This window comes from Artibeus jamaicensis, unplaced genomic scaffold (assembly GCF_021234435.1).
Source record: "Artibeus jamaicensis isolate MK-2021 breed Jamaican fruit bat unplaced genomic scaffold, CSHL_Jam_final scaffold_537, whole genome shotgun sequence".
NCBI lineage: Eukaryota > Metazoa > Chordata > Mammalia > Chiroptera > Phyllostomidae > Artibeus > Artibeus jamaicensis.
Genome location: NW_026522047.1, coordinates 18,089,144 through 18,114,752, shown reverse-complemented (window position 1 = coordinate 18,114,752; position 25,609 = coordinate 18,089,144). Strand labels below are relative to the sequence as shown.

Genomic DNA, 25,609 nt, shown 5'->3' with positions numbered 1-25,609 from the left:
AGGTCTTAATTACTTAATGTTTTATGTCTGGAAATTTTCATGCTTGAACAAACTTGTACTAAAGTTTCTCAGTATAATTTTCCTGTTAATTTAAATAGATGGTAATAGTTACCATCTGTATGGTGTGTTAGATTTTTACAAAGTATGTATGTTCACATTAATTCCTTTGATTCCCATCATACATTGATTTATATGCTATTATGCCCGATTTATAGATAAGGACCTGAAGCTCAAAAAAATAAGACCAGTAGCTGAAGAGACCTGCTGATGAAGAATGAGTCTGGGTATGATAACCATACAGGGCACATTTACAGGTTCCATCAATAACTCCCGTTAACTTTTGCTGTGGTTGGGTGACCTCTGTTGAGACTTAGAAGTTATCTACAGTCCTAGCTTTACTCTTTGAATTCTACCTGTCAACATTTTCTGAATACTTATTATGAGTTGGACTCTATTAGACACCTTCTATGCATTAGGCAACCCCCTTGATGTTTTATTATATACATTTTATGAGAAACTCAGAGAGGTTTAGCAATTTTCCCAGTGTCACAGAGCCAGCAAAAGTATCAGACCCAAGTGTTGCCCTCTAAAGCCCACAGCTTTTTCTGTTCTGTGTGCTGCCCTGGAGGGACCAACAGTAGTATTCTAGAACTTACGTCCTTCCAATATTTGACCTGTTCTTATACACCCAGTCCCATTTCCTTTCAAGAGCCTCACCTTTGATGTTGTTGATGTTTTTCTAATGAGGTTCATCTCCTTTCTCACTCCCCAAATGGGTGGTTCCCACGCCATGACATAATTAGACTCCTGTCTTCTCACCTGAAATACCCTCTGTCCTCTTTTTTCCATCAAACCCCTTTATCTTCCATGACCACGTCAGTCCCTCTCATCCATGAACAGTTTCTCTGTGACTTAGTCTCACGACCTCCTTGGCTTTCTATAGGATGGGTGACTTTTACCACACTCTGTGATTCTACTTTTCAGTTGCTTTCCTGTTTGCATTGTATTTCCACAACACAATCGCAAAGCTTGCTAGGGGAGCGAGTCATATGCTTCTTTTTGTCCCGATGCAGTTCCAGGCCAACACATACAAAGCATGTGGTCAATATACTCTTGGCAGAATAAATGAATAGTTCCTCCCTATTTGGGCCTGCCTGAAGGCAGGCTCCCTATTTTGCAAGAGAAATCCCTAATATTGTAACTATAAAGATCTACAGACAAACAAGGTAGTATCTTTATTTTGGGGATACTAGACTAAATCTGCAAAATGCAGCCTTTGGTTGTCAAGGACAAGATAATCTTGGCCAGAGACTCATCTTATTATGTTTACCTGTTTAAGATGTTCACTGAGGGCAATTCTCAGGCTGCCATTCCTCCTGTTTAGCATCTCACAAGTCATGAGGGTGTAGAAGATCGCAGTGCACACCAGGGGCATGCAGAAATAGAAGCCGAAGAGCCACCAGTCCTTCACATCTTGGTAGAACTGTAAATGAAGAAAAGGGAGAGAGGAGGAGGGGCTTTACAACGCAGACTAGCTGCGCAGTGCAAGCTGGGAACTTTGGCATCTTCTGGTTCCCTATCTGGTTGTGGTAATGAGCTTGGGGGTGGTGCTCAAAATTCAGTTAAATTGGAGACTCTAGAAGTTACGCTGGCTTTATAAAATACTACATGAATAAACCACATTAAAAAAATTACCCTGGCAAAGATACTTTTTATAAACAGAAGTTGATTTTAATTATTCAAATGGAAGAGCCCCAATCAATAAAAAGAATAAAAAGAGCCCCAATCAATAAAAAACCCACAAAACATGATTCTGAGATGTACGGAATATGTATTTATCTTTATTAATGAGCCTCCAGGTTTTGCTAGTGCCCGGTTTACTTTTGACTGTTGTGGTCCAGGTGTACTTAATGTGAATATCTTGCTTGGAAACAGGGAGGTTATGAATGGCTTATCTGTGTAGTTTTGGTTACTGAGAGTTAACCCTTTGCCTGGAATGCCTGCTATGTGACCTCACAGCCAATTCGAGCCATTAATAATCATGCCTCTTCTCACTCTTTTTTAACCCTTACCACCTGGAAACTATCAAAACGGAGTACCTTATCTGAAAGCATGTTTAGCATTATCTCCCTGTGGGTCGGATTTATAAATACCAGGATTATCCACTTTTATTTCTTTTTAAAGAAGAAAAGTTAATACCCTATAAAAATGGAAATTGGAAAATTGTATCTATATACTTCTTCCCACTAAATTCATTATCAACTTGGGAAGGAAATGCTTCTTTCTTTATTCTGTTTTTTGGAGTGTTTACTTACTATGGACAATGCAGCCTACCGTAATGTCTCCGTTCCCACAGTAAAAGCTAATCATGATGCTCTGTGAAAAGCTAGACAGTTTCTGAATATAGAAAGAGGCCCAGTGGGCTACATTTATAGCATGTTTATTAAAATAGCCTATAAATGGTTCCTGAGGAACAAAAGTTCTGGGCAGAGGTTCTGAACTATTTTTATGCCATAGACCTCTTTGGAAGTCTGGTGAAGATGATAATCCTTTCTGAGAATAATACTTTTATATGCATAAAATAAAAGATGTAAGATTATAATGGAAATCAGTTACACAGAAATGGCATCAAATTATTTAATATAAAATTCTGATAAAATATATTTATTTATTAATAATTAAATGACATATCTAATAGTGGTTCTAATAACTGTCAGAATGTTGGAGCAATAATGAGCATAAATGATATTTCAAGATTGTACAAGTGTCATATGGTGTGAAAATGTGTTATTTCTATTAGTGAAAAAAATTGTGATACCGTTAAATACTATTGTATTATAATTCATTGCCTATATTCATAATAGAAGGAAATGATAAATTTTCAGTTAGAAGTTAGTGAAAATACACGTCATTTCTTTTTCATTCAAGTTCACAGACCTCTGAATTTTATCCTCAGGGTAAATACAAATTCCCAAAGGAGTTGGTTTATTCAGATCTGCTTATACAAATATTTCCACACCCACATCACACTGTTGAGAGATTTTTGTACTGGACTTAAAAAACAAACAAACAGAAAACATCAGAGGGACTGTCTTTTTGTTTAAGTGCACAATAAACACTGCTTTAAGTACCCTCCTCAATTTGTGACCCCTTCTTCCAGGTGCATTGCTGACTGGTGTGAGTGGCTCAAAAGCAGCTCCACAGGGTCTGGAAGCTGACCCCTGGGGGGCCTGGATGGAGTCCCCAGCCCCTGCCCCTCCCCTGCTGCCAGAGGCCTGTAGAGCAAGGGGTCACAGATTCCCTGTGAATCCATGTCATCAGCAAGGGTATGGAGGGGCCTCCCTCTGGTCTGTTAGAGCAAAGTTGAGGAGCAAAGCGTGGAACAAAGAGAAGAAATAAAGTTAGAAAAAAGAACAGGAAGAGAAAGAGAATCCTAAATATTAAAACAATCACCAGTTATCACCAAACTCATATTTTTTACTGCACCGTCTGGGCCCCTGCTGTCTGAAGGGCAGCTAGCCCTTGCTTGTCTACTCTGTAAAGGGGACTCAGTCGTCACAAAGGATCTCATTTCATTTTGTCCAGTTCTATTGATTGGTGAGCTGCTGCTTTTTTTAATTTAAGATTTTATTTATTTATTTTTAGAGAGAGGAGAAGGGAAGGAGAAAGAGAGGGAGAGAAACATCAATGTGTGGTCACCTCTCATGCTCCCCCTATTGGAGACCTGGCCCACAACCCAGGCATGTGCCGTGTCTGGGAATCCAACTAGTGACCCTTTGGTTTGCAGGCTGGTGCTCAGTCCACTGAGCCACACCAGCCAGGGTATTGAGCTTCTTCTCTCTAACATTTTATCCAGAAATCTTTATGTTGCTCATTTGCACTGCCCACACTCTGACAATCTCCTACTGATTTTGTTTTCCACTGTGGAGACTTGACTTAGGAAAAAAAAAGTCAGTAGATAAGCAGACCTTAATTTTTAGCTTGCCAGTTTGGCAGCTTTCATGAGTACTTTTAATTTTCAAACAAGAACATGTAAGCAGGATAACTGGTCAACTGTAAAACCACTCATTTGGTAAATTTTCCAAGTTAGGAAAACATACTTTGAGATGTCTGTAAGTGATTAAATGTGGAATCTGAGCTGCATGGAACTTACATCAAAGCACTAAGTTATGCTGGCTTGAGAGAAATAGTTACCCTTCCAATTTTCCTCCTGAGTCCCGCTTTGACTGGTTTTGCAGAGGTAATGTGCATTTTAAGAATGTTTCCCAGTTCACTCATGTGATTACGCTTTTCAGAGAAACATTAATGAGACCAGGTGTACTAAACAACAACAATTGAATTTGTTAAACTGGACACTTTTTTAAAAAGTTCTGCAAGTTTACATATTTGTACATGTAAGTATGACTTCCTACTTTGAGTTAGTAAAGCTGTCTTTAAAAAGTGTATGAGCAACAGGTATTTCCCCACGTAACATGAAATAAGTATCAGCACGTGCTCTATTCCTTATTATAAAAATAAGTAGCAATTTATACATGTACATTCCTCTCTTTTAGTAAATGTATTTCAGAATTCTGAGCTGTGTGGTACAGAACAAAAGTTGTGTCTACAGTTATGCTGCAAGAGTAAAAACAAAATAACTGTTCTACTCTAGAAGCTAAGCCCTGGGTTAATGTCTTTTTTTGTGCAACTGAAGAATACCTGACCAACCACAGCGGGCTCTGTGGGGGTATCAACAAGTCTTGGTGATGGTAAAGTTAAAGGGAAGCCCTCCTCCCGCTCCCTCCCCAATTAGTGCCCTTTAAACTATTTGTACCTGCATGAACTTCGACGTGGCGTTGAGCATACAGGTTTTGTGCTGCTCACCCCTGTATTCAAAGGGCACCATGACGAAGCCGATGGCTTCAGGGATGGCCAGGATGAAGGAGAGGATCCAGATGGAGACGATCTCAATGGCAGTGACCAAGGGAATCCCGATCCCCTGGACGCGGCTCCAGGAGGCAACGGCTCTGTACCTGGATTAAATGGGGCGATGGAGTCAGGCTGTTAGGAAATTTTAAATCACTTCAATTTTACAAAATTATAAACGCAACAGAGCTCCTTTCCTTGGCCAGTGACCAAGCATTGGCTTTTTAGGGACTTTCTGTGAGTTCTGGTGTGAAAAACAGGTGGGCTATTAACAGTTCTCCCCATTTGGAAATCCTTTGCCTGGCAGATCTGAGTCTGAGTTCTTCATTGGCATTTAGCAAAATCTTGGGAGAGTGTAGAATGTGGCAGCATCAGATAGGTGTGTGTGTGTTTTAAGTCGGGGGTAAAATTGGATGATAGAAGAGGTGATGAGAGCTGCTGGTACTTATTCTGGTTATATCTTAGTTTTCTTTACATACTCAGAACACTTGAAAACTTATCTATGGAGCTGGATACCCTTACGTGAATAGTGGCCATAGATACTCCATCATCTTCTCTCTTCTTCTGCCCTCAAAATATGATGACAGTGGGCTTGTACCAGGTGGACGTTTTAGTAAATAGACAGCACTTCTGGTAAACGTCAAAGAATGACTATATCTCTCCCATCATGGTCCCATAATGCTACACCATATGAAAATGAATTAAAAATGCCTGGATTTCTAATCTTCAGGTTTTACAGTCTAATAGAAAAATGGGTTCTTATAAAGTATAGAATATAAATGTGACCAGACAATTATGTCAATTAAAAAACAAATTGGCACTAAGAAATTGTGTTGACCCTTTTTTACTTTAATATTTTTGTGGTGACAGTCACATTTAAATGTTAAGTTGAAAGAAAGTTTGGGTCAGAAATTCTATGGTCTTTGATCGGATGTGATGGTCTGGTGCTAACTACTTTCAGACTTAGTAGTAAGAAGAGACCTGTGATGTATTGTGGTATTTTAGTGGCTTCATTCTTCAAATTTCTGTTGTTGTTGTAATGGAAAGGAAACATTTTCTTTTTATAGCTTCATTAGATAGTGCCAGAAAAACACTGTAAAACAGACCAAGGTACCTGGAGACAGGTGTGAAAGCCAGGGCAACCAACAAGCTCCCCGTATCCACCAAGAAGAGTCCCACCTTATATTCAGTGCTGTCTCAGGACACCTTCAAGGTACCTCTGTGAAAACACAGCTTCTACGAATTATACTACCTTGTTTTCACAATAGGTCGGAACCTATAGTTTTGGTATGTATAATGATGCCATATAGCATATATACAGTACAATTTGCTGAAGAAATATTTTGCAAAAGATTTTTTCAGGTAGATAAGATTGGTGTATAATACAATCTGTAAAAAAGTCCAGATTAGTTCAGAATGGAGTAAAATACAGCTGTGCAAACAGACCAAGGAAATCCTTTTACAGTATGGCCAAGACTGCATTTTAAAGTTTATGGCTATTTCCAGTGGAATCAAGGATACTATTTATTTTGCTTTCCATTTCTGTTTACTTTTCTTTGTTGCCTTATTAGACTGGCAGCCTGATGTCCAGTGAATGCTAGAAGGAATGGAGAAGGAATGTCTGTATCCTGAGGCTGTCAGTGAGTTGTATTTATTTCTTCTCCTTCCTCTTAGATCAGTTACAGGAAAGGTGATTTAAATAAAACACTTTAACTCTTAAGGGAGTAAGAAAACCAGGTGTCTTAGGCAGCATGGGAGACAGAAGTTAGTTTCAGTAAGAAAATGTGATCAGCATGTTCTTATGATGGATATGCTCACAGACCAGTTTTATTTTACAATGTACCATGAGTTCCCAGGATATTACATGTCTATAATGCAATGTAAGTTGAATACCTAGAAATAAGTAGAAGCAATTTTTAGTGTCTTGTTGAGGAGATTATTCATAGTTGCTCCTCCATTAACACACACACACTGATCTTGACAAAATCTCTATGAAATGGGAGCGGGGGAGGAGGATTGAATGTGGGAGGTGGGGGTGGGTAGGGCAGGGGAGAGTAATGGGGGGAAATGGGGACAACTTCAATTGAACAACAATAAAAACCTCTGTGAAATGAGAAAATAACCATAAAAGCAATGAGAACCAATTATGATGATGGAGGTGGGGACAGGTGTGGAAAGTAAGAAATACCGGGATTCAAGATGTCAACCAAGTAGGTGGATATTACACTCACCTCCTCCCAGGACCAAACTAAAATTATAACTAGAATATAGAGCAGTCAACCTAGTAGCCAACTGAGCAGCAAACTGAAGACTAGCTTGAGAGAAGTCTTATGACCAAGTTTTTACAGAAGAAGCCACAATGAGACTGGTAGGAAGGACAGAGACTTGAAAAGGGCTGGCTCTGCTACCAGGGCGATGGCTGAGATTCCAGAGGGATATCTTAGTTGCAGAGGTTCCCCTGAGAAGCAAGGGGGTATCAACCCTAAGCCAGGATCCCTAGCCCAGAGCACCAGAGCTGGGAAGAGGTGCCCACTTAACATTTGGTTGTGAAAATCAGTGCGGATTCTGTCCATCAGGGAGAGACAAGAGTCTGCTAGAGACACAGATGCCTTCTTAAAGGGCCAGCGAGGAAAAATCTTGTTTGCAGCCAGTTATACTGAGCTCTGGCAGAGGGAGGGTGGGGCAGACTAGTTCTGTGAAGAGAGACTGGGTTTGTGGCTCTGGAGAGTGAGCTGAAGGGTCAGCCACCAGAACCCCTGTGCTGAGTCCCTCACACCCCAGATGCCATCTTACTTGTGACATCGGCCTGCGGGAATTCAGTAGCCCCACCTCTGGACAAAAGATACAAACAAAATAAAAGTAAAGAGATGAAGAAGATATTTTATGCAAATGGGAATGAAAAAAAAAGCTAGGGTAACAATACTTTTATATGACAAAATAGACTAAAACAAAGGCTGTAGCAAGAGATAAATGAGGGCACTATATAGCGACAAAGGGAGCAATCGAACAGAGGATGTAACCCTAGTAAACATTTCTGTACCTGACATAGGGGCACTTAAATGTATAAAACATTGAAAATGGAACTGCCTTATGACCCAGTGATTCTAGTTGTAGGAAGATATTCAAAGAAACTGAAACGCTAATTCTAAAAAATATATGCCCTATGTTCACGGCAACATTACCTATAATAGCCAAGATTTGGAATCAGCCAAAGTGCCCATCAGTAGATGAGTGGATAAAAAAGCTGTGGTACATTTGCACAATGGAATACTATGTAGCCATGAAAAAGAAAGGAAATCTTACTTTTTGTGACAGAACAGATGGACCTGGAGAGTATTTTGCTAAGCCATTCAGAGTAAGACAAATACTGTATGATTTCATTTATATGTGGAATCTAATCAAAAAATAAACTGACAAATAAAATAGAAACAAACTCATAGATACAGAAAACAGACTGACCACTGTTAGAGGGGAAGGTGGTTGGGGGGCTAGGTGAAGAAGTAAAGGGATGAAACAAAAATAGAATCAAACAAAATAATACTCGTAGGCACAGACAACAGTGTGGTGCTCACCAGAGGGAGAGAGGGCTGGCAGGAGGGGTGGGAGGGTGCGGGGAGGGGTAAATGATGGTGGAAGGGGACTTGACTTGGGGTGGGGAGCACACAGCGCAATGTAATTCATCTAATGGGCATTGAAACTCACCCAAACTGTCCCTTGTCTTCTTCCTTGTCCCCAAGCCTGCCCTATCTCCAGTCTTTACCACCTCAGACCAAAACTTTGAAGTCAGCTTTCGTTCCCCTTTCTCCCTTCCGCCATCTATTCATTGCCTCTGCCCACCCCTCCCTTTAGAATGTAAGCTCCATAGGGTAGACATTTTGTGTGTTGGTCACACAAATAGATGCTGAACAAGTATTTGTGGAATTAAATGTCTTTGTTTCTTTACCAGTGCATTTGTCTTCATTGGCTAAAGCCAATAACACACTACGTTCTAAACATTTTGTAATTTTTCAGGCCATCTCTTAATTAGCCAATAGATAAGGGGCCAATACTTTCATAAATTTAGAATGAAATAATTAAATCACCAGGAGGAACCTTTGGGCTGGTGGTTCTCTCCTTTGTGTTCCAGTTTGGAGCCTGAGGACTGGCGTTGCCATGTCCTTTGCCTGGTCACTGGTGGATTTGGGGGGCCTGGCGTGGGGCTCTGGCCTGTGAGTTCCCAGGGAGTCTTCCTCATGATGTCACCTTGTGTCCTGTCATGTGATGTGCCAAAATAAAAGTATAAATTATGTTTTATTTATTAAATTGTATATAGGGTGGAGAAATAGCTTTAGAGTTGTTTCAATAATTAATAAACAATAATACAAGAAGAAACTCTGTATTTCATTTACTCATAACTGTAACCCTACTTTTGCCTCACCCTATATTTCTTTTCTTTTTTTAAAAGATTTTATTTATTTTTAGAGAGAAGGGGAGGAAGGGACAGAGAGAGGGAGAGAAATGACAATGTGTGGTTGCCTCTCATGCGCCGACTCCTGGGGACCTGGCCTGCAGCCCAGGCATGTGCCCTGACCAGGAGGGAATTGAACCAGAATTTGACTGGCAACCCTTTGGTTTGCAGGTCAGCACTCAATCCACTGAGCCACACCAGCCAGGGCCTCACCCTCTATTTCTATAAATAGATTTTTACATTCTTTCAAGACCGAAGATATTTATTACATGTTTTTGAATTTTTACAGTATGGTCCGAGATAGTCGATAAATTTTTAAAAGTTTATTATTAAATTTATCAATACTTTGAAACAGTATAAAAACCAATTCAAAAGATAGTACTTCAACAAAACTTTTAATTCTTATTCTTTGTCCATTTCTATTCTCATCAACATAGTTTGAATATAAAAATCGTATCAGTTACAATTTTATTTTTAGCATTATTTACATTTTATTATAAGAATACTCATGTTTCTACAGAGGCTGGGCATGTATTGATCTGATGGCTACTCAATATAACAAGATACTGGTAAAATTTACTTAAACCTTTCTCTTATGTTCACATTTGTAGTCTCTGAAGGTTGTGAATAACACACCTACAAATGTTTTTTCTCTTTTTCAGTGATTTTCCAGAATTAATTGTATGAGTGGGTGGGGTCACGGAAACACATTAGAAAACCTTTCCATCAAGCACCTGTCAATGCTTGTGTATGTTGGAATTTATTGTTCTTCCTTCAGTTTTGCCACTTTATAAGGCAGAGTGGCACTTCTGTCTTAACCTCTGCACGTCTCTGATTAACAGCAAACCCGACTATTTGTAATGTTTGTTCATGATTTCTGCCTCATGTGGTAGACAAACCAATTGCCGCAGAGAGTTTTGGAGGTAGAACACTAGCAAGGAGAATTGTAAAGAGCAACACGGTACAGTGGGTTAAAAGAGGGCCACAGACACTTTGACACTTCTTCAGCGGAGCCCTTCAGCTGGGGTGGAGCTGGAATGATGCTTTGCCAGGTTCAGGCCTGGCCTCTAAGCAGAGCAGCAGGCTCCCCTCGGAGCTCTGAGCCTGTTGCACAGACTGTGTTGAAGGGCCCGAGACTACGTGGAGAGGGAGACGGGCCTCGCTGAGCTCAGCCTTCCAGCTGTGTGTGCCGAGGGGCCAGATGTGAGCCACGGACCCAGGAGACACTCGGCTGCCAGCTGAAATGCAGCTGGTGAGACAATAGAATCACTTACAATGTTTTAAATCGCTGTTTCAGGGTAGTTGGTTATCAAAGAAAAATGAGCTAGCAAAATTAACCAGTTTTCTAATTTTGATATCAGAGTTAAGATTAAGAAAATGAATAACTGTGTGCAATGGGGAATAGACCCCAGAAAGAGATTCTACAGCCATCATTGGCTTTGTCCTGAGCCTAGGCTCTCCCTCCTGGCTCGGCCACTTCTTCCATGTCTTCACTACTGGCACACAGCAAAGGAAAATGGTAACACCAGGAGAATGAGGGGAAACCATGTCCGTGTCTATGTAAAAATGAAGGTTTTCAGAAAATCACCCCCATGCTTCTTAAATTAGGATAAGCCTCTGAGAATACCATAGAGACCACTGAGCAGTTGTTTGGAATGATGGAACGAATAACTGGCCTTGACTTTTGAGTTTGAGGCATGTCTAAGTTGCCTTATTAATGGATCTTTGCAACTTTTCCGGGTGTGTAATTATACATCATTCTGGAGCAGTTGTTAAAAGGTTTGATCTTTTTACAATCTCCTTCCCTAGGCAACTTTTAACTACAAGTTGAATCTGTACGCAGACCTTTTTACTGGTCTGACCCCTGTCATCTTCCACTTTAAACATGACTATTAACTACAAAGAACAGCACTGATTCTCCTCCTCCACTCCTGCCCCCTTCTTTCCTCCCACCAAACTCAGAGGAACACGTGAAACTTCTCACAGCGTGTAAGAGCATCTATTTTGATCATTGGTAATGGGTGATTATTCATGTTTTGTTGGGAAAATTCATTCATTTTAGAAGTGCCTAGTCTTAGCATTTAAAGAATTATCTCACTGACCCTAGCTGGGTAGCTCAGTTAGAGCATTGTTCCAATGTGCCAAGTTTGTGGGTTCAATACCCAGGCACAGCACAGACAAGAAACATTCAATGAATAAATAAGTTGAACAACAAAATCAACGTCTGTCTCCATCTCTCTCTCTTCCCCTTCTTCTTTCTCTCTAAAATCAATAAATAAAATAATTAAAAATTATTTCATTGATAAAAAGGAATTAGGGATCAAAGTTTGTTACTAAATTTCCCATCTTTTTCTGAAATTTCCACTTTACCTTTTCTTAAGTGACTATGGATGTAAATTACAAATAAGAAGAGGTTTGAGGAGGAATTAGTGAAATGGTTAAACTGAGGCAAGTCTAGAATAGACATGAACAAGTCCAGAGTGGGCAAGTCTAGAGTCCGATTTCGGTACGAGTCAAAAGCATCTTGTTTACCTTTTTCAGACTCTTCCATCCCACAGCATCTGCGCTCACTGAGCAATCGACAGAATCATGAAGAAACTGTACAGCACTCAGATGGACAGTTACTCTCATTATTTTTCCCTAAAACAACTGAAGTGAAAGATACGTATAATATTTAAAAAATATGAAAAAAATCATGAACACTTTCTGAGCCATAACTTGACTCAGCTCATGCAACAAATAGCATGGAAGTTATAAATTGTTCTGTAACAGGTGCAGTTTCCCTGTTTTTGCTCCTTGATTTAGTAAAAAAACCCAACAATTTTAATATTTTTTAGTAGAATACAATGCAACCAAATGAAGACTCAAAGCAAATGTATCTTGTCTTTAGGAATTAAATATGAGTGATTCATTCTCCACTGTGAAAGCCTTTGAAACAGAAATGTCTAAATGGATTCCCTACATACAAGTCCCAAAGCTTAGAGTCAAAACCAAACAAAATGTAAAAATAATAAAGAAAGGACCCAAGGAACAAAGAATGATGAGCTTATTACCAAGGAAAATCCTCCTTGATTAAGGTAGATTTTTATGCGAGTGGAATTTGAAGATGGTTTATCTTCTTGATCTGTCAGGGGAACAGACTGTAGAAGACAACTGAGACCCAGTCTTGATTAAAACTGAGAGCATTTTGTTTGATGCAGAATTGATCATTTCTGATTGAACAGTTAGCTAATTTTCCCCCATGCATGGAGGCGAGGTGAACCTATATCCCTCTATCCTCTGCCCCACCCCCTGCAACCTACTCCCCCAGTCACCACCCATACCCCTGCCCTCGGCTGCCCACAGGTAGTTTCTACTGGGGAGACGAAGCTTAGCAAGAAGGTCCTCTGAGATTCTCCCAAGGAAGAAAGAGGGGGCAGAACAAGGTAAGCTAGAGAAGGATGGTTTTTTTTTTCTTTTTAATGATGTAGGAATCCCATTGCCTGAATGCCTACATCACGTACTTTATTCTCCCTTGTGCCCAAGTCCATGTCTTCACCAGCAGGACAGCTCCTAAAGGACACAGCCAGGCCTCACTCTCCATGTCTGTCCATCACGCCCTTCTTGCTCAAGTCTCTATGCTGAACTAAACTATGCATTATAGCACTCAGTGTAGCGATGCTTTATTATATTGCTTATCACTGAAAAGTAAGTGCCTTAACATTTTTTTATCAAGAAAAATTTATTAAATAGATTTATATGAAATGTATTAGGGATCACTGTACTGTGCCATGTAACACCATAAACTATACTCTAAATTTTGTAATAAATTTTTTTTACAGGGATATAAAGTTGCCTATTAATAAACCAATGGTCATATCAAGAAAATTCGTTCCTCTCTTTTGGCCTCTCTTTTCATCAATGACTTTTCTCAGAGGATGATAAGCTTTAGAAGAGATTTTATTGTTTATAGGAGCCAAGCATCTTCCTGGTCTTCATTCTCCTAGTGCTTATTCCTGTTTCTCGCATGCTTGTCTTGTCTGTCTTTGGCTTTGGTTAGATGTTTCTTCAGAGGTGTAGTTTTCTTTTAGAATGTCGAATAACACCTAAAGTTCATTATCATGCTGGGTTTTTTCTTTCTCACTAAAAAAATTTCACTCATTTATTTTTAGATAGGGAAAGGGAGGAAGAAAGAGAAGGAGAGAAACATCAATGTATGGTTGCCTCTCTCCCAGCCCCTACTGGGGACCTGGCCTGCAACCCAGGCATGTGCCCTGACTGGGAATCGAACCAGCCACCCTTTGGTTTGCAGCCTGCACTCAGTCCACTGAGCCACATCAGCCAGGGAATCATCCTGTTTTTACCTAACTTTGGGACAAAGTTTAATTAATTTCTAAAACAATATCTCCCCAATTTTGATTAAGCTTTTTGTAAAGACAACAGTAGGGATGGACGTAACTCTTGACTGGGAATACACCTGTGCGCCTCTGTTCACCCAGGCCTCTGTGCTGTGGTCCCTGTGCCTGCGTGTGCTTGTGCTTCAGAGCTGTATGGCCAGAGAAAGTCAGGGTTGATATAGAATAAAGGTCAAAGGAATGAGCTGTGCAAGTGAAAAAATATTGTCTATAGAATGGCATTAAATATATAAGGAAAATGGTAACAGATAATAGAAGTAAATAAACTTAGAAATTTTTTCTACTCTTAGAAGAACATTACAAAAACCCATGACTCTTTCCCTAAACATAACTACTAATATTTATCATATTTCTTTCAAGGAATTTTATATTCATATGTTTATACATACAAAATATATTTAACATTCTTATCCATTTTCCTAACATGAAGGCTGCTTTCTACTTTTGATATAAATAGTTTTGTAAACAACATCTTTGTGCATGACAAATTCTCTGTTAAAATTTTGGTTTCCTGACCAAGATGGAGGCATAGGTGGAAGCACTGTACCTTCTCCCACAACCAAGTTTAAAAACAACCAAGTTTTAGCAACAAAAGCACAGCCAAACCACAGAAAATTGAACTATATGGAAGTCTGACAACAACGAACCCTTCAGCCAAACTGGTAAGAGGGGCAGAGCCAGCAGCAGAGTGGGGTCAGGCAGGAAAGATCCACCGGACTGACCGGGGTGCACAACCCAGGCACGCCAGCAGCCGTAGGTAGATCCCAGGTGTGGAGTAGCGGGCCGACCTACTGAGGGCAAAAGGCAGTGGACCCACTGAGGGCTGATCGCAGTCACACATTAGCGTGCAAATAAACCGGTGAAGGAGCTAGCGGTGGTGAGACAGACTGCACAGGCCCCAGCGGTGGGAAGTGGCAGAGGGGACCACCATTGTTCCTCTCTGACCCCACCCCCACATATATTGTCACAACCCAGCAACCTGGGTGGCCCCACCCTGGTGAACAACTAAGGCTCCGCTCCTCATACGTAACAGGGCAGGAACAGATCAAAACATGGCTCAAGAACAACTCAGAACCCAGAGCCAATAAATCTAAGCCATGAAGAAATAGCCAAACTTTCAGATGCACTGTTCAAAACACTGGTGATCAGGATGCTTATAGAACTGGTTGATTTTAGTCACAAATTAGAGGAACATATGAAGGCTAAACTAATTGAAACGAATGGAAATGCACAGGAAACCAATAGTAATGGAAAGGAAACTGGGACTCAAATCAAAGGAGTGAACCAGAAAGAGGAAAGAAATGACCAAACAGAAAAATATGAAGAATCAAGAATTCAAAAAAATGAGGAGAGGCTTAGGAACCTCCAGGACATCTTTAAACGTTCCAACATCCGAATTATAGGGGTACGAGAAGGGGAAGAGGAACAGCCATGAGTGGAAAACTTATTTGAACAAATAATAAAGGAGAACTTCCCCAATCTGGCAAAGGAAATAGACTTCTAGGAAATTCAGGAAGCTCGGAGAGTCCCAAAGAAGTTGGACCCAAGAAGGAACACACCAAGGCACATCATCATTACATTAGCCAAGATTAAAATGAAGGAGAGAATCCTAGAAGCAGCAAGAGATAAGGGGACAGTCACATACAAAGGAGTTCCCATCAGACTGTCAGCTGATTTCTCAAAAGAGACCTTACAGGCAAGAAGGGGCTGGAAAGAAGTATTCCAAGTCATGAAATCCAAAGACCTACATCCAAAATTGCTCTATCCAGCAAAGCTTTCATTTAGAATGGAAGGACAGATAAAGTGCTTCTCAGATAAGATCAAATTCAAGGAGTTCATCATCACCAAGCCCTTATTATGTGAAATGTTAAAGGGACTTACCTAAGAAAAAGAAGATAAAAAAGATGAACAGTGAAAGGACAGCAAACTCACAGTTATTAAGAACCACACCTAAAACAAAAACAAACTAAGAGGACAGCTAGATCAGGGGTGGAACCATAGAAATGAAGATCACATGGAGGGTTAGCAACAGGGGAGTGGGAGAAGAAGGGGGGAGAAGGTACAGAAAATAAGTAGCATAGATGGTAGGTAGAAAATAGATAGGGGGAGGGCAAGAATAGTATGGGAAATATAGAATCTAAAGAACTTGAGACATGTGTTCATAAACTAAAGGGGGGGAATGGTGGGGGAGAGGGTGTGCAGGGTGGAGGTAAATGAAGGGAGGAAATAGAACAACTGTAATGGCATAATCAATAAAATATATTTTAAAAAATAAGTAAATAAATAAAATTTTGGTTTCCTTAAAATTAGCCCCCCAAATCATAATTACTGGGCCAAAAGGCAAAATCTTTTGCAGTTTTTCCAAAATTATTTGGAAAAATAGTTTTCCAAAAGGACTGTTCAAATCTCAAATCCTGCCAGGTATTAGAACCATGCTTTTTCAGTAGAATTTCTTTCTTGCCCCAAGGGTGCCAAATGAATATAATTGGCAGAATGCTCTAGATAGAAATTGCCTAGGCCAAAGATGGCTAATAACCAGCAAACGTGAAAAGCAATTCTAAACTGTACAGCAAGATTGTTAATATTTTAATTCACTTGAAACTAACAACTGTCCTGGCACCAACTTTCAAGGCTTTTTGACTTCCATTCTTTATGACAAAAATGCTTTTCTAAATCCGACAAAAGAGTAGAGGGAAAGAACCACGTTACCTGTCAACGCTGAGAGCACAGAGGTTGAGGACGGTGATCCCCACTGAGGACTTCTGCAAAAAGGGGAACAGCTTGCACAGAAACGTGCCAAAGTCATTGTGATCAAAAGGCCAGCGCCCAGCCAGCAGCTGTGAAAAGGAGACACTGTAGTTAGCAATGGCAGAGCTGGCATGGAATATATGGACATGTACTTCTAATTATCTTCCAAACTTCTAAATTTTATTATTCATTATGCATTCCAGTTCGCATGACGGCAACAGTCTTCTCCTCATATTTTAAAGACTCAGCAACTTGGAAAGGCATGGAAAATGATAAATATAATAATGGAAGAGATAAACATTTGATCTTATGTGAAGTAGGCACACCAACTTCTTTTCAAAGAGCAGCAAAAGTATGGGACTCGGGTGACAGCTTAACAGAGAAGCAGGCAGTCGTCTCTTATCCACTCGTGCTAAACCATGAGTTAAGCAGATCATTCTCACATTTTCAGCTAGTGACATTGGAAGATTATATTATCTTCTGACAAGCAGCCAAAGTTCTGAATGCGAGGTTATGAGGAATACCGTGAAGACGAAGTGGTTTAGGATGTGCTGACTCTGTCAGCTGGTCAACACCCAGAGCCATTGGAACTTACCTTCCCTCTGTACTTAAGGAGCGGCTGCTTCAGTAGGGGTGTCATAGTGGCCTTTCTCTCTTTAGGCTCAAAATTGCCTGAAACGTGGCTCTTGTAATCTGTTTGTAGCATTTGCAGAAAGTCTATTTCTTCTTGAAAATTTAACTTCTTTGTCGGTGGGAAAGGTTGGACACCCTCTAGTGGTCGTGGTTAAATAGCAAGAATGTGAAGTCCTGTGGGTTGCTGATATTCATCTAATTTGGTATTGTACTAGGAGCAAAAAAATTAAAAGGGGAAAGGAAGTCCCTGCTGAATATATGATGCCTTTTCAAGAGTAAAGATGGCATTGATTTCTTTTCTAATTTTTGCCTAGTGATTCATAATTTAAACTTATTCCACTCACTAGGAAGCACTATCCTACTAAGTAGACAAATTTGTCTTTTTTTGCAAAGTACCTGTTGCCATAGTAGCTCTAAGCTGAGCTTCAAATTTCTGTTCTACAATTTCTAAAACATTATGTGAGGTTTAGTTTCATGGTCCGTGTGGTCATTTACATGAGTCCATTGAAAGAGGGTGGGAAACAAGTACCCCGTGGATACAAAACCAGAACCTATGCATTTTGAGGATTTAGTAACATAGGGTTCTCTAAAATTCCATTTTTATGGCTAAAATCCTACATGACTTTATTTGAGAAGTTTTTAGTTTTCTAACATAGTTCCTTTTCTTCTGGATAGATTTCTAAAAGAACTTCTGCCTTCAATCCAATCTTGCCCTTGGTTTCTTCTGCCTCTTGCTCTAACCAGCCTTGGTTGGTGAGTTCTCAGAATTTCCACATAAACTTTTGTCTGAGAACAACTGGTATGCTCTTCATAAACACACTGCCATAAACTCTGACAATTTTCATGAAGCTAGCAATTAGACCATCACTGATTGCTGGTTATTAATGCCTGGTGCAAGCAAAGACTTAAAACACCATTTCTAGGATGAATCACCCCCTATAAAGAACAGAGAACCTGAAAACTACTTTTCATAGAAGGAGAGTGTAGTACGTTATCCCAGAATGTAACTCTCCATTAAAGACCGCAGAGATGTAATTAAAGGGTGCGGGGGCTGTTTCAGGGTATGTTTAGAAAGGTCGAGCTGTTGTGTTGCCTGTCGTTGGCTCGTTCCCAGAGGCAGAGGACCCTGAAGCCCACCGGGGTGGGTTTCCCAATCCAAACATCCAGCAAAGAGAGGAAAGAAAAGGGTACGTCTTGCTTCACAAGGGGTGAAGTACTGTGAAGGTCTAAGTGAAAAATACTAAGAAAAATGATCCAGAAAATCCCACAACTGAGCCGGCATCATTTTGGGCCCTTCCAGGCTCCATGGATTCTTTTTCTTTTTCACGCTTGCGTAAACTTAACTGGGGTTAAGTGTAAGGGAAGGACTGAAGGGGAAGATGTCACAGTATTGGTGGGCACCCAGAAGATCACAGAATTGTCTGTCTTTACATAAATAGGTGTGTTGTTATTTTTGTTGTTACCCCCCCTCCCCCAGCCTGCCCCCAGGGATAAGCATGCATTTTTTTTTTTTTTTTGGAAAGTGTGGACAAAAGGGACTGAAAGAAATCACTGGAGGGATTTCTTAGGTACATTCACAGTGTGGACTTCTCCAGCCTCTGTCTGCTTCTTTCTGAAAGAACATGGCAAGTAACTGTTCCAGTGCAGCTGGTGGAGAGCAGGCCCCTGCCAGGAGGCAGCTTCCATCCTTTCTGGTTAAATGTGGCTTCTTCAAAGAGGCCCCCCTTTAACTACCCAGTCTCAGATCAGTAGGATCTGCTTGTTCATCTCGTTCTTGGAGCTGATGTTAGAGTAATCATCCGTTTAAAGTCTCCTTTCTGCCCACTCTGCTGTAGCAATAAATACATGTAAAAAGAAGGGGCCATCAAAGAGGCACAGAAAAAGAAGTTAAAAAAACATGAACAGTGAAAGGACAGCAAACTCACAGTTATTAACACCACACCTAAAACAAAAGCAAACTAAAAGGACAGCTAGATCAGAAGTGGAAACATAGAAATGAAGATCTTAAGGAGGGTTAGTAACAGGGGAGTGGGAGGAGAAGGTACAGAAAATAAGTAGCATAGATGGTAGATAGAAAATAGATGGGGGGGGGCAAGAATAGTATGGGAAATACAGAATCTAAAGAACTTGAGACACGTGGTCATAAACTAAAGGGGGGGTAATGGTGGGGACAGTGGGGTAGGGAGGAGGGGAATGAAGGGGGGAATAGAACAAATGTAATGGCATAGTCAATAAAAAAATAAAATAAAATAAAAAGAGGCACAGAGTGTAGCTCACCCATTTCTCTTTCATTAGAAGAGGCATTTGGAACTTCTGAAAGACCACTGGGAATGTGTCTTTTCTTTTACATACTAGCATTTGAAATGGAAAATACAAACTTTAAAATGGTGAAAATAAGCTGTATAAGAACATTAGGAAAAGCAAGTCTCCCTTCTGACCAAGGCCCCTGAACTTCCTACCCAAAGGCAACCACTGTTAATTGTGAACTGTATTTTCTTCCAGAAACTCCCCACACACATAAAAGCATATGGCTTTTGTGAAAACAAGTGGAACCATATGGAGTAATACCTATTACCAGTCTTTTATGCATTGTTTTCCTCAAGTGCTTCTCTGGGAAATTTAATCAAAAGGTTTTGATTTTTAAAAGTACATTGATGAAACAGTTTAGGCTGGGATAGAAAAAGATAAGCAACTGCTTAGGATAAGTTAGACTATGGCAAAAAACCTAGTTCGTTCATTAATGTGAATAAGCTTGTACCAACTAGTTCATGGGGTTAATCTGGTACCTTGGAGCAATCATAGCTTATTTTTGCCATAAAAGGGTATGCATTCTTACACAGCCTTCATATTTATAATTTCCAATCACATTATACACTACCTAGCACGTAGTAGATGTTGAATGAAGTAATGATTCCAACTCATTAACTTGGGACAATATTTTGAAATTAGAAAGTATCAATTTTGCCTGAAAATACATTCATCTTGCAATATACTGTTTAAAATTTATTTCTTAGTATCTCAAAGTAGTATTTCTACTCTTACTGTTGAAAGAAGTGATGTACCTACCAACTAGTTCCTTGAGAAAGTGGGAGAGTACTGTTCTGTTTAAGACCCAGGTCGAAGAGCACGTGGTACAAGCTCTTTTCTTGGACACCTTTTACTTTGGGCTGCTCAGCCTGGAAGAGCTGCACAGCAGGTGCCTGCAGATGGTGCACATCTGTGGCCTAAATGCACTCTGTGCCCTCTTGGTCCCCCGGGGACCCCCGCGGAACATCAAGGAGCAACCACTGAGGCAGCAGAGGGTGACCTGTGGAGCACGGATTTTACTGAAGAACACTTGCCTTGGTTCTTACACAGGGGACTTTTCTACAGTTGAAATATAAGTACAGTCCCGATCATTATCTGAAAACTAAAATGCTGCTGAATGGTACATATCAATGTAGAAATCCTGTTTTGTGTGGCTGATTTGGATTGTGTCAAAATCAACATCATAACATTGACAGGCTACATTTTTTTAACCTGTCAAAACAGGTTTGCCTAAGGACATGTACCACATGGTGTCCTGATAAGCACCCTGTTTTTAGAATGACTGGGTCCAAAAGCGGGATGTCCTCTACTATGTTTAGTACAGAGCAATATCTCCTTGGTTGGGAACTTTTAGATAAGTGCAGATGTACCTGTTTATGTCAGTTTTTTGGAACACACCCAACAATTGGAAAGTACGTAGAAATACAAGTAGCCACTGGTTAATGCAAAATGCAGTCTAATCTTGTGTACCTCACTGATGGGCAGACTGGCTGAGTCTTCATGGTGGGTTGACTTATTCTCTCCTTACACCCAATGCTGTAAAGCTTAGCTTCTGTTGTTCTTTAGTCCATTGCACACTCAAAGCTTGTAATTAACAAGAACCTTCCAGAGTGATAGTTCTTAGTCCTGGCTGTACATTAGAATGGTTTAGGGAGTATTTACAAATCCCAGTGCCTGGGCCATGCACTTAGATTAGTGATTCTCATCTTTGTATTCGAGGGACATTTGGTAATATCTGGAAACATTTTTGGTTATTACAACTGGTCGGGGAGGAGGGAGGCTACCAACATCCATTGAGTAGAGGCCAGTGATGCTGCTAAACATTCTGAATGCATAGGAAAGGCCAACAAATAATTATCCAGCCTAAAATGTCAATAATGCTGAGGTTGAAAATCATGCTGTAGATCAATTGCATTGGAATCTTTGGGGTTGGGACAAAGGCCTCATGCTCTTTAAAGCCCCCAGGTGATTCCAATGTGCAGCCAAGGCCGAGAATCATTGCTTTAGCACCATTTTCGGTTCAGGGGATCTGAGGTGGAGCCTGAGAACCTGCATTTTTAGCCAGTTCCCAGTGATGCTGGTGCTGCTGGTCCACCACCCCCATGTTGAGAACTGCTCTAGAGGCACCATGATTGGCAAAATATGACAGCTGACAGTCAGATAATGCAGGAGGAGCAGAAAAGAGTCTAAAACAGACCTAAGAAATAAAAAATCACAGTGGTTTGGGGTTGTGTAGCCAGCATCCAATTATGCCCCCCCACCCCACTGGTCCCTAAAAGCATCTGTATATAAAGGCACAGGTGACCTAACTGGTATGCATAACCCCGCTGTTGCAGTCTCATGCCCCAGGCCTCACCAGTGTGGTGCCACAAAATAAGGCTGTTCTTTCCCTAAATTCAGCTGAGGCAGTGAACTCAGGAGACTGAGGTTCAAATACAAGATTGGCCTGTTATCAACTTGTGATCTTGGCTGAGCCACTTCCCCGCTGTAAGTCTCATTCCTGTGTCTGTTGGTGGGGAGGTCCTCACATCTGCCACATGGCTGATGGGACAATGCTTATGGGAGAATTCTGCAAATGGAACGCACACCACACAAACGGGAGTTACTTCGAACTGCTATGATTGGTAATCATAAACTAGAAGATACCATTTATGCACAACTTAAAAAATATAAATGAATTTCCCCCTTTATCCATTCCAGATGTTAATATTCCCTGCTGTTTAATGTTATCACTTGGACATTGTTTTTCTAATCAGCCTGACATCCAAGTAATGGGATAAATAAATCCAGTGGCACATTTTTCTTTGTGTTTATTTTGCTTCCACCCTGTCTGGTGAGGCCAAGGGATTCCCTTCCTCCCCTTCATCTCACTCCACCCTGATAGGGTGGAGGGGTAGGAATGAGGGATTTATGAGTACAGTCTGTAATAGCTGAAGAACTCAAAGTAGATAAAAGGCTCTCTTCCTCTCAGCATGAACTACTGTAGGGACATATGGAATCGGACATGACGGACCAGGAACCAGTCTTCAGAAAAGTGGGGTTCGAGGTGGTCTTTCTTGCTGGGGGAGGAGTTAAGACGTAGAAGTCGGCACACTGTTGAAACAAAAGCATCTTTCTGACAGCACAGACCGAGATCATTATACAGTCTGTGATACCCAGCACAGCCTTTAAAATGAGAACACGCTCTCTGGCTGCTGCAAATTTAAAATCAGATGTAACAACTCAATCACTGTGGGTGACCCAGAATAGACATTTTCCCTCCATTACACTTTGGCTGCTTCAGGACTGAGGCAGAGCTTCCACAGAAACGTATGGCCTGTAGCTGCTCCCCACCCACACACTTTTTCCTCCACCCACTCTTCTTGCCTCCTGACCAGCCCAAGCACTGTGAGCACATGTCAAGTACAGAGAGGAGCAGGGGCTCCATAAATGTTCACGCTATGGCACCAGGTGCCCTCAGTGACTCGGGGGATGGAGGAGCACAACGATTCAATTAATTAAAGTGAAGCGAGTGGTCTGGCCTACTAGTTAGGTGTGGGCCCTGAAGCTTCACTCCCTGGGTCAGACAGAAGGCTCTGCTCTGCTCCTGACCTTGGCATGTTGGTCAGTGTGAACCCCTCTGCTTCTCAGCTTCCTCCTCCAGAAAATGGAGACAGAGATGGGGGCTTCCTCAGAGGACTGCTGTGGGCAACTGAAGAGACAATCCATAAAAGGGCTTGGGGGAAATAAGTATCTGGGAATGTGAGCTATTTGCATGGCCTGTGGTGACCCGTGTCTACTTTCTGTCCTGTTTTCCAATGAGACTGCCAAGGAGGATCACCCAGGTCACTGAGGGGCAGGGTGCTGGCAGAGCACAGGAGCATAAAAGCCCCTGTTCTCATGGAGATAACTACCTGGAGGATGAAATAAGTACCGGTTGCTATTGAAGTCACAAAAAACATCTAGCAGGGGAACAGCAGAAGATGGTGGTGTGGCATGGTGACAAAGAGAACAGGCTTTGCTACCTGCTGTCTTGGGACCTGGCCTGACTTAGGCGAGTTCATTGTGCTTCAGTGAAGATGGAGAAGAAAAGGGAACCCATGCCTTTTGGGTGACGTGAGTGTGAAATGAACTTCACACTCATATCCAGGGCCTGGCCCATTGCAGATTGTAGAGGTTGGTCCCCGTGAGAGACGGTTTTGGAGGAACTGCCCCTACGACTGCACTTAGTTTGGGAGCTGCGGAACTGCTGCAGCCGCTCACAACCCACAGCTTCCGCCGTTGAGTGTTCAGTGTTTCGGTTTTTGCTGAGGTCCTAACTTTGAGAGTTTGAAACACTTAGATGTTAATAACAACCAGGTGGAGAAGATGGGGGGTAAAAAAAGGAAAAATACTTTTAAAAATCAGAGTTCCATAGCCATGAAGTTTTTGCCTTAGAGGAAAGATGATTCATCCAAGATGAGAGCTCATTATACCCAACAAAGTCAGTCACCTGAAGGCTGGCAATTGAAAGAAATGTCTCTTTTCGATAGCTTTACCGTAAGGATGCTGATTTGGAAGCAAGGGACTTGCGATTTCTGCTTGTTTTGCATGCATGAAACCAAAGGATAGTTGGATGGACAAGAATTAAACTTTGCTAAAGTAGAAAAATCAGAAATAGTATAATCACAATTATACAGGCTAGTGCTAAATACAGGGATTGGCAAAAGTAGCTTTGCAGTTGTGAGTATGCAAAACACAGAGTTTATTTTTGTATCATTATTAATTATTGTATTATTTATTTTTATTACAACTGTAAGCCTACTTTGGCCCACACCTGGATATGTGTCAATGCTTTAACACTTCATTCATGGCTGACAGGAGACCCATGTTGGAAGGAATACATCCTGGCTTTTCTGAATGGAGAAAAGCTCTCACACATGTGTCCTGAGTGGAGCCTTCCATTTAGTTCAGACAACGTGCAGGCAGAGTTACTGATGGAAACTAAGTGCTCCAACCAGGACACACAGGAAGACCCAACATCTAATGAAAAAGTCTTACTGTTCATTTTAATTAGTGGTCTCCATGGTAGTACATGCTAGCACTTATGTGAAAGAAACATGCAGGCAAAAACAAAGTAGAACAAAACAAAACACACTAGTAGTGACCCCCACACAGAGCTTTAGGTAGTAGCCCCCCAAAACTAACCAGGAAGGTGGTGATAAGTGGGAAAAAGGGAAAATCAACGGCCTATTTGAAAGCATGCAGCTTCTTTAATGATTTTATGTATAAAATCTTAAGAACTGGAGTTAATGCTCCATCACAAAGTATGTCATGTGGTCATAATTATCCTGTGTGCAGATGGAAACAATGACAGAACAAAGATACGGTATGCGGCGTGAAGAAAATGATACCATATGTGTCTTTGGGGGGAAATACAATTGATGCTAAAGTTGTGTTACAGTAAATAAGGCCGAGGTGAATTTGAATATTTGGGAACAGAAATTCATTGGAAAATAAAACTTCACAATTTCCAACAGCTGAGGCATGAAGTAAAGTGGGAAGACATATTCGAGGCGTCTGAGTTACCAGTCCTGGTATTAACCAGTCCCGGTATTATACATCACATAACGACGACAATGTAGTTTCAACAATGCGTCCATTAGGGTTTTAGAAGCCCTGGCTGTCTTCTAGGAAAATGCTCTGTGCGGTCCAGAGAGTTACTGAAACTACAGAAGTTTTATTTAATGTGAAGAGAGGAGGACGGGACGTACTGAAGGGGAACTGAGAAATCCTGGCTTCCAGCTCTAAACCTGTTGAAAATCTTTGGGCCTTGGGTCCTTCCTCTGACAAATAAAAATGTTGGGCTAGAACTAAGTTTTCTTGAAATTCCCTGCCAGCTCTTACATTGTATGATTTCTTTCATATCAGAATTCCCATGTGGAACTGGTTTCTCTGAAACTGTTATTAACTCCATTTATCCATGATCTAACCTCAATTCTTTCCTTCATTTTATACAGTTAATTTCATTTCCCCCCATTTTTCTTTTAATCTTCCCATCATTAAACATTTTAGTCTTTTTGCTTTTCTCTTTTACCCCAAAGGTTAAGGATGTCAGAACCTGTGGAATCTGAAAACTTGACTATTTGTTTACTTTGAATGGGCAAGTGGTATTTTAGTTCTCTTCAGGGAAAAAGTAAAACACATAGTGAATCTG

At 40.9% G+C, this 25,609-nt stretch overlaps 2 protein-coding genes across 2 annotated transcripts in view; one reads left to right on the top strand and one right to left on the bottom strand.

Moving 5' to 3' along the window:
• The window catches only part of TTC29 (tetratricopeptide repeat domain 29), a 592,695-nt gene that overhangs the window by 44,649 nt on the left and 522,437 nt on the right, over positions 1–25,609 (top strand). The gene's annotated exons all lie outside the window — the stretch shown is intronic.
• The window catches only part of EDNRA (endothelin receptor type A), a 54,881-nt gene that overhangs the window by 7,374 nt on the left and 21,898 nt on the right, over positions 1–25,609 (bottom strand). The window contains exons 3-5 of the mRNA XM_037162352.2: positions 16,456–16,583; positions 4,814–5,012; positions 1,331–1,483 (exon numbers count right to left, since the gene is read on the bottom strand). Coding sequence (XP_037018247.2) covers positions 1,331–1,483; positions 4,814–5,012; positions 16,456–16,583 — 480 coding nt within the window. The remainder of the gene's footprint in view (positions 1–1,330; positions 1,484–4,813; positions 5,013–16,455; positions 16,584–25,609) is intronic.